The sequence below is a fragment of the Phyllosticta citriasiana genome (genome assembly GCF_038021145.1).
Source record: "Phyllosticta citriasiana strain CBS 120426 chromosome Unknown IWZ02scaffold_13, whole genome shotgun sequence".
Classification (NCBI taxonomy): Eukaryota; Fungi; Ascomycota; class Dothideomycetes; order Botryosphaeriales; family Phyllostictaceae; genus Phyllosticta; species Phyllosticta citriasiana.
The window spans coordinates 365,001-378,092 of record NW_027117290.1 but is presented as its reverse complement, the minus strand read 5'-3'; the positions used below and the strand labels follow the sequence as shown (position 1 = coordinate 378,092).

The window sequence follows — 13,092 nt, the reverse complement described above, 5'->3', positions numbered from 1 at the left end:
CAGCAAAACACTAGCACCAGGGCTCGACGCCATGCCCATGCACACCGTAGGGCTGTAGATGGGGCATGGTGGTCGACACAGAATCGCTACTGGTCCAACTTCTATCCGTCCTCTCGTTTGCTAAGCCATCGTTTTTCCTCGCTCATCGTCTCTGCTCTCGACGGCGGTTGGGCCGTTCGACGCGAAGGCACCACCACCACCGCTTTTCTTCTTTTTCTGACATATAAGGCTTTCACTGTGGGCTGCCATTTTTTCTCTTGTCAATCACCACATCGCGCTTCTGCTCTTCCTTCTAACGTGGACCGCATCTCTTCTTTTGACTCGGACGAAGGCGTATTGGCTCTCTGTCATTGCATCGACGCATACATACAACTATCCAGAATCACCTTCCTCGTCCTCGGAATCAACGACCGACACTTTCAAAAGTTCTTCTGGACTCAATCTTCTTCTTGGACCTACCTTTCCCTCTTCCGCCTCGCTGTCCCGCCAAACCAAACAACGAACCATGCAACCAATCTGAACCCACCCAGACAGACAATGTGCTACCAACTCACCGAGCGCTACGCCGTTTGCGGCTGTCTGTACCACAAGCACGCCGTCGACCCGTGCGCGCAGTACGGCCAGTACGGCCACACTGTCCAGGAGAAGACGGTCCTCGTCGGCTACGCGTGCGGCGTACACAGCGCTGGCCGCTCTTCTGGCACCGCTGCCGCTACTGCCTTCTCCTCCTTTTCCCTCTCCTCGTACTTGGCGTCTTATTCCACGGGGGACCATGGGACGAGGGAGGAGGACGGCGAAGTGGCTGGAGTGGTCAGGGGTAGGTGTAGTGTCGCCGGTGAAGCGGAGTTGGTCATGCCGCTGGAGTCATTGGCGTTGGCGTTGGATTTGGGATGCGAGGCCACTGCTGCGGCTTCGTCCTGCCTTTCTTTCCCTTCTTCTTCTTCTTCTTCTTCTTCTTCATTTTCTTCTTCGTCTTCCTCATTCACCCGCGCACCCGGCCACCGCGGCAGACTTTCGCTCCGACTAGTGCCCAGCAGCGGTGGCGGCGGCGGCAGCTTTCACTCACCTGGCCGCGTCGAACGGCATCGCTACGCCCGCCGGCGCATGTGAAGCACCGCACTCACTGTCTCAGCTCAGCTCAGCTCAGCTCAGCTCAGCGAGCACTAGAGGACCGATATCAGCATATCGAGGTGAAGAAAAAGTCTGCCAGCACGCACGGTACGCATGGCGACAACGCGGCTTGTTTTCGCGTCCTTCTGTCTGTCTGTTCGTCTGTCGTTGAAATGCATCGGTCATCGGTGGAAAAAAGACGGACGGACGGGGGCTTCGTTTTGCTTTACGCGCGTCGGCACGCGCAAGGAGAGAAGTGGAAGACTTACGACGAACACCAAGAAGAACGAGAAGGAGAAGGGGGAGGAGGACGATGATGAGGAACAGCAGAGCAGGAAAGAGGAAGAGTGGGCGGGCCGAAGAAAGAAGACAACAGACACACGAGACCTGGTTCACTGCTCTCTCTGCTCGCGAGGCAGCAATGGATGGATGGATGGATGGATGGAGAAATGAGATGCGAATGCGGATGCAGATGCACTGGCTGGAACATTCTATTCTATGTACATACGTACGTACGGACGTGGTCGTAGTGCTGGTGGAAGAGTCCCCCGTCGCGTGCGGTGCGGTGGGTGTGAGAAGTTGGATAGGGAAGAGATACGTCCGTCTGTCCGTCGTGTCTGAACACATATGATGAATTGAATAGAGAGATCAGTAGAGTAGATGGATGAATGAATGAAAAGATGCAAAGACTTGCTGCTGCTGCTGCTGTGAGGCTAGATCGTCTTATCTCATCTCCTCCTCCTCCTTCTTTTCCTTTTATGTGCTGTGCTTGCTTTTCTTCTACAGCACCGGCTGGTACGTACTTGCAACTATCTAACTGACTCCATGAAATGACAGACGGACAGTTGGCTGGTTAGATGGCTGGAAGTGCGATGACAGCCGTCCTACTACCTACCTACACAACGATCCATGGATGGCCATGTAGGAAAAGACCAGAACACTGAACTAGTACACAGACACAGTCAGTCCTCTTCCTTTCCTCTTTTTCTCACCCCTTTCTATCTCTCTCCTTTTTCCTGGCCTTGACGTTTGTTCGCCGCTTACACTTTGCACGCTTCGACCGCCCACTCTTATGCTCCTACTCCTACCTCTCTTCACATCAGGCGATGCAGATTTTCCGTGCGGGTAGAGTAGGTGCGCGCTCACTATTCGTCGACGTGCTTCCCCGTGTCGAGCAGCGCCGGCTCGCGCGGACTTGTCGGATCGGGATAGGGGCGGGCGGGAAGGGGCAGTTGAATGAGAGGGAGGGAGAGAGGATGGGCTTACGTGCGTAGAGATGGATTACTCGGCAAAAGAAGTAGGAAAGTGGGGGGGAGTTTTGTGGAGGTGTGGTCGATCTAGGTATCTAGAAGATGTTTGGGTTGATGAAGTAGGATTGATAGGATGAGGTTATTTGGTTGGTTGGTTGGTTGGTTGGTTGGTTGGTCGATTAGTGTTGAAGGTGTAATTACATAGATACATACAGGAGCTTCATACATATATGTTTTTATGGACGGACGGAGAAAGACGGGGAAGAAGGGAAAGAGCAACAGGCCTAGCGTAGCCTAGCCGGCGGTCGTCCGTCTAGGAACTACGCATGATGTAGAGATAGATGCTGTACAATGCAAACAAACAGAAGCGAAACACCAAAAACGACAGACCAAGACAGTCAACGGCGCTGGCTGGAAAAAAACAGATGACAGACAACATACACACCACAGCAGCAGCTCTACAGCTTCGCCATACGCTCTCTCTTCCCCAGCTCCTTCAGCTCCTTGCGCAAAATCTTGCCGCTGGGGTTCTTGGGAATGGCTTCAACGAAACGCACGCCGCCAGTGAGGCGCTTGTGCCGCGCCACGCGCTGCGCGATGAACTGCAGCATATCGTCCGCGGAGGCGGTGGCCCCGGGGCTGCGCACGACGTAGGCGCGCGGCTGCTCTTCGAGCTCGTTGTCCGGGGCCGGCACGCCGATGATGGCTGCGTCGGCGACGGCCGGGTGATCGAGGAGCAGCGCTTCCAGTTCGGCGGGCGCGACCTGGTTGCCCTTGACTTTGATGAGTTCCTGGGGGACGCAGTGTCAGTATGCGTCGGGTGTGCGTATCTTTTAGTGTCACGGGCAGCAGCGGAGTTTTCAATGACGATGATGATGATGACAAACCAACCTTTTTGCGGTCCACGATGAAGAGGTAGCCGCCGGCGTCGGCGTACGCAATGTCGCCCGTCTTGAGCCAGCCGTCGGCCGTCAGCGTCTCGGCCGTGGCTTCGGGCTTGTTCCAGTAGCCCTTCATGACCTGCGGCGCGCGTACCCAGATCTCGCCGCGCTCGCCCTGCGGCACCTCGTTGCCGGCTTCGTCAACGAACTTGGCTTCGCAGTTGGGCATGAGTTGCCCGATGGAAGCCGACGTGCTGACTGCGAGGGGGTGGAAGGCGCTGACCGTGCAAGTCGTCCTGCGGCGCATTAGCATGTTGTCACGAGACGAGAAAAAAGGCTTTCGAGGTCGCACTCGGTCATTCCCCAGCCTTGCTTGATGTTGACTTTGCCCTTGGGGAAAAGTGCCTCGAAGGCGACGGAGACTTCTCGTCCCAGGGGCGCCGCGCCCGAAGACACCCTCTCGATGCTGCTCAGGTCGAACTTGCGCGTTGCCGGGTGCTTGGCCATGAGCAGCACAACGGGCGGCACCAACCCCAGGTCTGTGATGCGGTAGCGCTGAATGTATTCCAGAAACTTGACAAAGTCAAACTTTTGCATAATATAGATGGGTATCTGGCGCGTGGGCCCCGAGATGGCGAACAGAGCCTGCCCCATGGCGTGGTACATGGGCACAAAGCATATCCAGGCGCTCCGCGATTTCATGGCCTCGTGGTCCGGGTGGAGGGACGTCATGTACAGCACTTCCTCCGTGTGGGCTACAAAGTTGTAGTGCGTAAGCATGACACCCTTTGGCACGCCCGTTGTGCCGGAGCTGTAGTTCAGAGCCACTATTCGGTCGAGTTCTTCCGGAGTGGTGAGCTTTTCCCACGCAAACGACTTTCCATCTTTTGCTGGCGCAATGAAATGGGACCAATGCCTGATGCCGTCGACAGACTTTCCGACCTCGTCAAACGTGTCGTAGCCGGCGTCAAAGACGAAAATGTTGCTCTTGTCCATTCCAATGCTCTTGGCCGCCTCGAGTCCGGTTGATAGGCTTCCTTCGGCGCATATCAAAAAACGAGCGCCCGAGTCCTGAAGTTGGTAGGCAAGCTCTCGCGCAACGTACGACGGGTTGGCTCCTGTGAAAACTCCCCCGGCCATGACGACGCCCATCATGACGACGGGGAAGAAAATGCTGTTGCCTGAGTAGAGGAGAACGCGTTCGCCTTGCTTGAGGCCCGCGCGCTGGAACCCGAGGGCAACGCGTTTCGACCATAATCGGAAACTTTCATAGCTGAGGTAGTATCTTTCGGGGCGTTCTGCATCAATAAAGCTCTTGTTGTTTGGGAGAGGTGATGATGGCCCGCCAAAGACGTGGGTTGGCAAGTCCACCCGGGGAATATCACAGTGATAAAGTGATTTAAGGGGCATTCTGGGGGGGGGGGGGGGGGGGGGGGGGGGGGGCGCAGAATCGAGTTGTTGAGTTGCGCGGAGTTGAGAAGGCCGAAATTCCGCCTCGATACAAGATGCCAAGACAAAAAGAGACCTACTGGCCAATCGCTCTCGACTCAAGACGGCCAAAGGTGGTCGAAGGGAATACGGAATGGAGCTCAAAAGTGGTATGCGGGCCGAAACAGATTTTTAAGGCGTGGTATCGTGAGAAGGGGCCTGAATATGAAGACGCGACGAAAAAAAAAAAAAAAAAAACACGTCGAAACGGAACAAAAGCGACAGACGCCAGATTTTGAGCACTACCTTGCAAGTAATATCTGGCCCTCTACAGTGCAGGTGTCTGCGCCCGGCGGTGTAGACCGACAGTTGCGCACACGGCGCTTGTACGACGAGCGTACGGCCGGTCGGTTTGCGGGGATGGCGTCATGGCATCCGAACCGAGGCATCTTGTAAGAATCTCGAGGTCAAGGCAAAGAAACTCTATCTCGAATTCAAGTTGGGGAAATGATCCCGCGAAGCTTCCGAACCAAATTGTCGTTTGTGGAGAAGGGAAAGCAGTCACCTCGATGAAGGGTGTTTGACTGAAGTTAACGGCTGCGCTCTACAGCCCCTGTTTTCTGGCAAGCCACGGCTAACGACCAAGCGAAAAAGGCCCGGCGAGACCGAGAGAGAATGGACAGCTGCAGATGGCATATTTATTTTCCGACTGGACGACGTCCAACATCCTCGGTACGTGAAGGCCGAAGACTGCGCTCGACCAACGACGAGCCAGTTAGACGAGAGATGGACATGGCAATTTGTCTCGGGGGGACAGTCGACGTGGTCCGGGAAGTCGGCAGTGGATGGACACGGCGTCGAGTGGCTTGAGCTGACGGATCATCTGCAGCAGAGGGCAGTCTCGTTTAGAGGAGAGATCTGTTGTCAAGAGAGGACAACATTTGCAGGACAGGAGATGGGGGCGAGAAAGCGGATGGAGCGGATGCGGGCGGTGGCATTGATTGCGATTGAAAATCAGCAGCGCTGGAGAAGTGTGTCGGGTAGAAGACGGTGGTGAGGGCAAGGTTTGGTCTGCACGTGTGCGGTCGTATCCGTCGCACCATCTTGGCGCTTCTTCAACCTCAACTCCTTCCTCTGCCCATCCACGACGGGAACTCGGCCTACGCCCGTTCCGCGTTTCATCGCAGTTAATCATGTCAAGACTGCATCGGAGGTTAGGCTCACGGTGTCGCCGTTCACAAGTTCCATCGCCTTCGGCCTGCGAGAGGCACGCCGTGTGTCAGACGACGACTCTTCGCAACTCCAAACACGCACTTGTCTCCCATTTCATTCGCCACTTCTCACGGATCCTGTTTTGGCAAGAGAAGGTTCTCTTTCGGGCAACCTGAGCGAGGCGCGCTCGCCCTGTGCCGCCTCGAAATGGCTGGTTAAAAGTATCGCGCTTGATACTCATCCATCTAGCTCTGCTCAAAGATACATGTGTCAATTCTGAGGAGGAGGAAAAAAAAAAAAAAAAAAAAAAAACAAGGGCGTCAAATTACTCCACTACTGTCACTACGTCAGAGTCCATCCGCCCGCATGTTCCTTCTTGGTGTTTGCAATCTGAGACCTCGAGTCCCCAACATTTCATGCAAGCAATCCTTTCTGCCTGCCACCTGGGAGCGCTTCAAACCAAGCGCGACATTGAACGACCTCGGACAGTTGGAGCGTCTGACGGCTGCCATTGGCTGCGCCAGACTTGTCCAAAAAGTGCCTGGAGAGGAATTCGTCTGAACACCAACACCAAATCTGCCTGAGCCCGCACCTGCGCTTCACCTTGTCCATTTGCAGGCCGATCTCCGGAGCCCTCGTTGTGCCTCAGCCTTGCTCCAATCCCCATCGAGTGTCACGCCCTGAAGACGCAGTCTCACCCGCCCCTTTCTGGCACACGCCGCCCCCTCGTTTTTCGCTGCGAATGCGATGCAACCCATGACCGGCGGTTTCCAAATCGTGAATTGTGATACACTAAATTGCTAAGCTTCCATTGGAGCCTTCACAAGCAGAACTAGACAGCGTACTGGCAGGTATAAGAGCTGATGCACTCCACAACCTTCAGTGCGGAATCCAGCATCACTTCCCCATTTAGTCCTTGAGTTCAGAGTATTCAGTTCTTGCGCCGGTCGCTCCCCGTCTTCAAACCCCTATACACCAAACAAAATGCACTACTCCACGGTCGTCGTGGCAGCCTTGGCTGCGTCTGTTTCCGCCCATGGCCTCGTTACCAAGATCACGGGTGCCAACGGCGTAGAGATGCCCGGTCTCGGTGGTAGGTTTGTTCTCCCGTCGTGACAATTCTTCTCTAATCTTGTCTCCTCAGTCATGGACGGCACTCCCCGCGACTGTGCCAGCCCGGCCTGCGGATCCGAGGGCGACACCTCCATCATCCGCGACAGGGAGATCAAGAGCGGCAGCAAGGCCAGCGCACTTGGCCGGACCAACAAGGGCGGTAAGGTCGACGCCGCCAAGGACATTGAGATGTTCATGAACGGCCCTGGAGGTGCTGCGGCCAAGCCCGCCAACAAGAAGCGCGGTCTCCTCGACGGCATCCTCGGCGGCGGTGGCAATGGTGGCGGAGCCGATGCTAAGGGCGCAAAGACCCCCAAGGGCACGGCCGAGACTGGCGTCAAGGCCGCTGCCGGCAAGGGTGCTGCCTCTGGCATGCCCACTTGCTCTGACACGGGCGAAGTCACCCTGACCTACCACCAGGTCAACCAGGACGGCGCTGGTCCCCTGAAGGCTGAGGTCGACCCCACCTCGGGCGGTACCGACAACGCTGCCTTCAAGGAGGCCAAGGTCACCCAGGACGTCCCGGGCATTGGCATTGGTGGTCTCTCCGGCGCGTCCGTGATGGACTTCCCCGTCAAGGTCCAGATGCCCGAAGGCATGCAGTGCCAGGGTAAGGTCGGTGGTGCTGAGAATGTCTGCATCGTCCGCGTCAGGAACAGTGCCGCTGCTGGTAAGTCTGAATTGCCTCTACCGTGCTGCTTGTACTAACAACCTCAGGTCCCTTTGGCGGTTCCGCTGCCTTCATCCAGCCCGCTGCTGCCAAGAAGCGCGCCATCGAGTACAACCTCCGCAAGCGCCACATGGCCCGCGGCACCCTCGCCAAGGAGCAGTAAGCTCATCCTTCGCGGTCGAGTAATTGTGGGAGCAGCAGTGGCATTGAAAAATGTTTTTTTGAGTTTGTGGACGGGTAGAATAGGTGTGTGTGCTGTGCACACTTGAGCAAGCTTTCCTTGTACTCTTCTCTTGGACCTCGTGGTGGTCGTGGTGCTCGCGTCCCTTCCTTTTTCTTTCCCCTCCCCGCCGTGATGTAGTCGTAATGCTCTCTCATAATTACTCACTGATACTCTCTTTAAAATTGGTTGGCTGCTGTGTATGATTCGATTGTATTAATTGTATGTATGGTCAACTACTGTCCTTCCTTGACCTTGTTCGCTTTTTCTCGAGTAGTTTTGCTAAATAATAACTCACCGATTCGCTCGTTACTACGGTTTCCCATCTTCTTGCGTGAATGGTCCGTTATCCCTTTTACTATACTACTTGGAAGCACACTGTCTTCAACTGCTGTCCTAGTTGCGCATGCCCCTTTCATCCCGTCTGTCGATTTAAATTATCCATTAATTCTGGCATCGCCGCAAGCAAGTGGCGCACCGCATTCAAACCAATCAAACCGTTGGTCTTTTCAACGCACGAATAGCTTCTCCCCCGACAGGAATTGTGTCCGCTCCCGAACCTGTTCTGTCCAACCTTTCGAGGATGTTTTGCAGTCCTATATCCGTAAAGTGCGCGCTTAGGCCGATACTGATAGGAAGGACACACACGATAAGACCAATAAGAACGACACAATTCCCCGTGGACACACCATCGCGGGTAGAATGGGAAAAGAAGAACAGTGACGTTCGACCAAGCTTCGACAGCTCCACGAGCCAAGAGCATTCAGGGTCCACGCTCCTCTGATTCGTCAGCCACTCAAAGACTCGAAAGGTTCCTCCTAGCCGGGTTGAGTCTCTCCACGCACCCCCACCCCACCCCACCACCCAACGACACTGCTGCCTGCCTCGGCTCCGCGGCGGCAACCCAAGCACCTCATCTCACATCTCCACCATGGACGACGACAAGACGATGACGACGACGACTATGATTGCGCTTGCGACGACGACGCGAACGACGTGAACGACCCTGTCACGCAATCCAACCAATTGGTCCACTCAACGCACGCATCCCATCCCACCGAACCCGACCTAAACGCCGCCTACCTACCGCTCCATATCATCCACTACAACAATGTCCCCCTCCTCGTCCTTCCCCGCCCCCGGCCCCACTCAACCAAAAATCAAAGCCCTCCTCTTCGACATCGGCGGCGTCGTAGTCCTCTCCCCTCTCGCCGCTATCACGACCTACGAACAACACCTACACCTACCAGGCGGCTACATCAACAGCGCCATCAGCGCCGCCGCCCCAACCGGCGCCTTCCAGCGGCTCGAACGGGGCGAAATACCGCTCGACGACGCCTTTTTCGAGCAGTTTGGGCGCGATGTCAGGAATAGGGAGGTTTGGCGGCGCGTCGTCGCAAACAATCATAAACAACGAAAACAACAACAGCGACGAAGGGGCCGGGAAGAGTTGGTGTTGGAGTTGGAGGGGATGGGGGAGGAGGAGTTGGAGAAGGAGTTCAAAAAAGCAACATCCCCCATCGACCCCCGCGCCCTCTTCTGGACCATGATGCGCGCGGCGCGCCACCCCGATCCGCACATCTACCCGGCCCTCCTCAAACTCATCCAAACCGGACGCGCGCGCGCCGGCTCCTCTGATCCACGGATCCGCGACGCAGCCTTCGTCGTCGGCGCGCTGAGCAACGCGGTCGTTTTCCCGCCCGGCACACGCGACGAGCGGGGGGAGCTGTTTGACGCCGGTGTCGTGCTGCGGGGGCCGTCGTCGTCGTCGTCGAGCAACGACAACAAAACAAAAACAGAAACAGAAACATCGCAAACATCGCCCATACCGCCGCTCTTCGACGTCTTCATGCACTCGGCTTACCTCGGCCTACGCAAACCGGACCCGCGCATCTACACCCTCGCCATCCAACGGCTTTCCCTCGTCATGCAGGAGCGCGGTCTGCTCGCCCCTTCTGAGATGTTGAGGCCGCAGGAAGTGCTTTTCTTGGACGATATAGGTGTGAATTTGAAGGGGGCGAGGCAGGTGGGGTTGAGGACGTGTAAGGTGGAGATTGGACGGACGAGGGAGGCTGTGCGGGTTTTGGAGGGGGCTGTGGGGGTGCGATTGTTGGGGGATGGTGGGGATGATGATGATGAGGAGGAGGAGGAGGAGGAGGAGGAGGAGGCAAAGGGTAGGGGAGCGAGGGGGTCGAAGTTATAGGGGGAAGGGAGGTATTAGGCTGATCTTCTGCGGAATGGTAGAATTGTAGAGAGAAGAAAAAGCCGCAGACGTATGCGGCGAATGAGCTGACGAGCGTCCTATGCGAAGACTCGCCTCACTGTGTCTGTCCACATGCACCCATATCGTTCATTCATTTACCAGGTCGATCTTCCAATTCCACCACCAAACTGTCCCAAATGGAGTTTCAGGGAACCATCTCCCACAGCATCTTTTTTGACAGACACTGCCCTTCCAGTATCCAGCAAATCTATCCGCCTCAAAACATCCCAAGCTCCCTCCATCTTTTCCATCCATCAACCAACCATAGTCCTCTTCCGACCCCTCAACCTCACCTCATCCAACCTCTTGAGCACCGCCGCCGCCGCCTTGCCCCCAGCCTCCCGATACGCCGTCAGCACCTCGCGGAACAGCGGTTCCGCCGCCGGATGCGTGCTGCCGAAAGCGCGCTCCAGCACGTACAAGTCGACGGCCTTGTCTTCGTCTTGGATCGTCTGCGACGCGAGGCCGAAGTCGATGATTGTGACGGTGCCTGCGAGGTCTGTTGCTGCGGAGGCCGGTTGATGTTGTTGGGGGGAGGAGGGGGAGGGAGATGGCGAGGGCGTCCGCAACATCAAGTTGCTCGTCGTCAGGTCGCCATGCACGACGCCGACGGCGTGCATGCGGCCGACAGCGCGGCCGACGCGTGTCATCAGGTCCCACAGCTCGGGCACGCGCGTCTTGTCCAGGACGCCGTGATCGCGAGTGGCTTGCTCGCCCTCTTGTTGTTGTTGTTGTTGTTGTTGTTGTTGTTGTTCATCTCCTTCTCCTCCCTGTTCTTCTTCACGTACAGCGTCCAACGCAGGCTGCGACCTGGTAGCAAGCGCATCGTGCAAGTAGCGATCGAGACAGGCGCGGATAGTGTGGCCAGGGATCCATTCAAGGAGGAGCCATCCCGCTACACACACACACACACAAAAAAGGAGGAGTCAGCCCAATTCAATCCGCGCAACAACAACAAGAAAAAGAAGAAGGAGAAGAAGTGGTGATAGGTAGACATGACATACCATCCCAATCAACGCCCCAAACCGCCGGCACAACGACGCCCTCGCGCCTCAATCTCACCAGCACCCGCGCCTCGGCCAAAATGCGCTGCCGCGTCAGGCGCCGGTCCAGCAGCGGGTGGCGGTACGGCTTGGAGGGGCGGAACTTGAGCGCCGCGGCGCGCGACGGCGTGAGGAAGCTTGTTTTATAGACGAGCGCTTCGGCGCCCTGGGTCAGGAGCGTGGGTACGGGTATTGATGTCGTCGATGTTGTTGTTGTTGTTGTTGTGGAGGAAGAGGGAGAGGGAGAGGAGAAGAGCGCGGGGAGCTGGAGGCTTGCTGGGGGTGGTGGTGGTGGCGGTGTTGGTGGTTGGTGTTGTGCGGTCGCCATTGTGTCGTGTCGTGTCGTTGGTTGTCGTCGTCGTTGTTGTCTTCGTCCTCAAACGTCTCTCTTTCAGCGTCGTCAATGACAAGACGTGCGTTGCTGATTTGCTGATTACAAGTGGGTGGAGAACAGTGGTGCAGAGGGAAGACCAAAAAAAAGAAAAAAAAAAAAAAAAAAGGTCGGGTTCCCTGACTGACGTGCGTCCAGGTCTGGTCCGTCGCCGCGGCGCCGTCTACTGCCCGGGCTGGTGCCCCACGCGCGCTCGCGCGTGCCTGCAGACGATTGGGCTGGCTGGCTGGCTGGCTGGCTTTCTGGTTGCTATGTTGATCTACTGCCGCGCTACGCCCTGCCCTGCCCTGCCCTGCCCTGCCCAGCCCTGCCTATATCCGCCCTATATTGTACCTGCCGGCTGGTGCACGCCAGCCACCATATCGGTGCCTGTCGCCCCGTTTGCATGGGACCTTGACTGGTTCGGTGTGTTGCTTCATACCGCCATGTTCTGCCAACAACATCTTTCACGCAAGCAAGCAGGATGAGGGGCAGCGGTGCGAAGATGCTTCTAGAGAAGTTGACAGGTAGGTAGGTAGGTAGATAACATGAAGTCTTTCCACAACTGGAATGCACACATGGCCTTACGTCACACTCTAGCAGGCAGCGGATTATACTTTGTAGCGGACAGCATCCAGCGGGCAACTGAGACGAAACGAGACGAAACGCCAAACACGCACCCACGCACCTACCATTATCCAGCAGCAGCGGTCCTGCACATCACGATCAAATAACGCCCACGACCCATCTGGACCCTGGACCAATCACGCAACGCGTGCGTATGGATGGATGGATGGATGGATGGGCGTACGAACGCAGGGGTAGGACAGGGCCTGAACGTGCCAGAAAGGTCCGTTAATCTAACTGATGAAAGAGTGTCGGTTGGGTGCGGCGTTACAGACGGGGATGGCTGGCGCCGCCGTGCTGGGTTACCCGGCTGGCTGGGGTGGGTATTCACGTAGTCGGGCATGTGGGCACTTCACTCGGGCCTCTTCTCTTTTGGCAAAAAGCGTTCAGTCGCTCATGGATGCTGAAGGATGTTGGGACGAACGAGTGTAGAGCATGTGGATGATGATGATGATGATGATGATGATCATGTTGCTGATTGTGACAGTTCCATTGGTGATTTAGTTTTATACCGGCCAAACGGCACCGTTGTCGATGACCATGTCGTCCTCCTGCCACGCTTCAGACGACAAGACGACGAGACAGTCTTGGCACTGCTTCCTACCTGGTGCCTAGCTGGCTAGCTGTAAGCCAGAAAAGGGCTGCTGCTGCATCTTCCCTTCCTCCCTTCAAAAACAAGGCAGCACAGAGGAGAGGAAGGAAAATGTTACAGGGAAAAAGCGGCAGACAAAGACTCGTGGAGCGAATGGAAGAAGAAAAAGAGTGAACGTGGTGATGTTTGGTTGTGGTGCCCCATTTGAATCAAAGACACGCTTTCTCCTCTGCCGCAATCATGGCTCAGCCAAAACGGAAGCAAAAAAAGTTGAGAGGGCGCCCATCATGTCTCTCATCCTCCCTAATACGAC

General features: G+C 56.3%; 5 protein-coding genes across 5 annotated transcripts; 3 read left to right on the top strand and 2 right to left on the bottom strand.

Annotated features, from left to right (window-relative positions):
- Positions 1–537: 537 nt before the first annotated feature.
- On the top strand, positions 538–1,167 carry IWZ02DRAFT_493312 (uncharacterized protein; the record flags this gene model as incomplete). The annotated part of the gene is made up of 2 exons (XM_066769920.1): positions 538–817; positions 1,133–1,167. The coding sequence occupies 2 exons, from the start codon at positions 538–540 to the stop codon at positions 1,165–1,167; spliced, it is 315 nt and encodes a 104-aa protein (XP_066619603.1).
- Positions 1,168–2,520: 1,353 nt separating this feature from the next.
- On the bottom strand, positions 2,521–4,655 carry IWZ02DRAFT_460015 (4-coumarate-CoA ligase 2). The gene is made up of 3 exons (XM_066768124.1): positions 3,594–4,655; positions 3,252–3,537; positions 2,521–3,151 (listed from the first exon to the last, which is right to left on the bottom strand). The coding sequence occupies exons 1-3, from the start codon at positions 4,649–4,651 to the stop codon at positions 2,819–2,821; spliced, it is 1,677 nt and encodes a 558-aa protein (XP_066619602.1). The 5' UTR covers positions 4,652–4,655; the 3' UTR covers positions 2,521–2,818.
- A 2,040-nt stretch (positions 4,656–6,695) lies between these two features.
- On the top strand, positions 6,696–7,973 carry IWZ02DRAFT_67367 (uncharacterized protein). Its single transcript, XM_066771047.1, has 3 exons — positions 6,696–6,974; positions 7,026–7,664; positions 7,712–7,973. Exons 1-3 carry the CDS (start codon positions 6,866–6,868, stop codon positions 7,825–7,827), a joined length of 864 nt encoding a protein of 287 aa, XP_066619601.1. The 5' UTR covers positions 6,696–6,865; the 3' UTR covers positions 7,828–7,973.
- A 777-nt stretch (positions 7,974–8,750) lies between these two features.
- IWZ02DRAFT_67369 (epoxide hydrolase-like protein) lies at positions 8,751–10,326 on the top strand. The gene has a single exon (XM_066771048.1). The coding sequence runs from the start codon at positions 8,996–8,998 to the stop codon at positions 10,085–10,087; it is 1,092 nt and encodes a 363-aa protein (XP_066619600.1). The 5' UTR covers positions 8,751–8,995; the 3' UTR covers positions 10,088–10,326.
- A 75-nt stretch (positions 10,327–10,401) lies between these two features.
- IWZ02DRAFT_425117 (kinase-like protein) lies at positions 10,402–11,518 on the bottom strand (the record flags this gene model as incomplete). Its single annotated transcript, XM_066765890.1, has 3 exons — positions 10,402–10,824; positions 10,936–11,042; positions 11,152–11,518. The coding sequence occupies 3 exons, from the start codon at positions 11,516–11,518 to the stop codon at positions 10,402–10,404; spliced, it is 897 nt and encodes a 298-aa protein (XP_066619599.1).
- Positions 11,519–13,092: the final 1,574 nt, after the last annotated feature.

What these genes read in the sequence shown, in the direction of transcription:
- IWZ02DRAFT_67367 (XM_066771047.1), top strand. Translation starts at nt 6,866, where the DNA reads ATGCACTACTCCACGGTCGTCGTGGCAGCCTTGGCTGCGTCTGTTTCC. An exon ending in AGAGATGCCCGGTCTCGGTG is followed by an intron (nt 6,975 to 7,025) that starts GTAGGTTTGTTC and finishes TTGTCTCCTCAG; the next exon opens with TCATGGACGGCACTCCCCGC. An exon ending in CAGGAACAGTGCCGCTGCTG is followed by an intron (nt 7,665 to 7,711) that starts GTAAGTCTGAAT and finishes TAACAACCTCAG; the next exon opens with GTCCCTTTGGCGGTTCCGCT.
- IWZ02DRAFT_460015 (XM_066768124.1), bottom strand. Translation starts at nt 4,651, where the DNA reads ATGCCCCTTAAATCACTTTATCACTGTGATATTCCCCGGGTGGACTTG. An exon ending in CAAGGCTGGGGAATGACCGA is followed by an intron (nt 3,538 to 3,593) that starts GTGCGACCTCGA and finishes AATGCGCCGCAG; the next exon opens with GACGACTTGCACGGTCAGCG. An exon ending in TCATCGTGGACCGCAAAAAG is followed by an intron (nt 3,152 to 3,251) that starts GTTGGTTTGTCA and finishes TGCGTCCCCCAG; the next exon opens with GAACTCATCAAAGTCAAGGG.
- IWZ02DRAFT_67369 (XM_066771048.1), top strand. Translation starts at nt 8,996, where the DNA reads ATGTCCCCCTCCTCGTCCTTCCCCGCCCCCGGCCCCACTCAACCAAAA.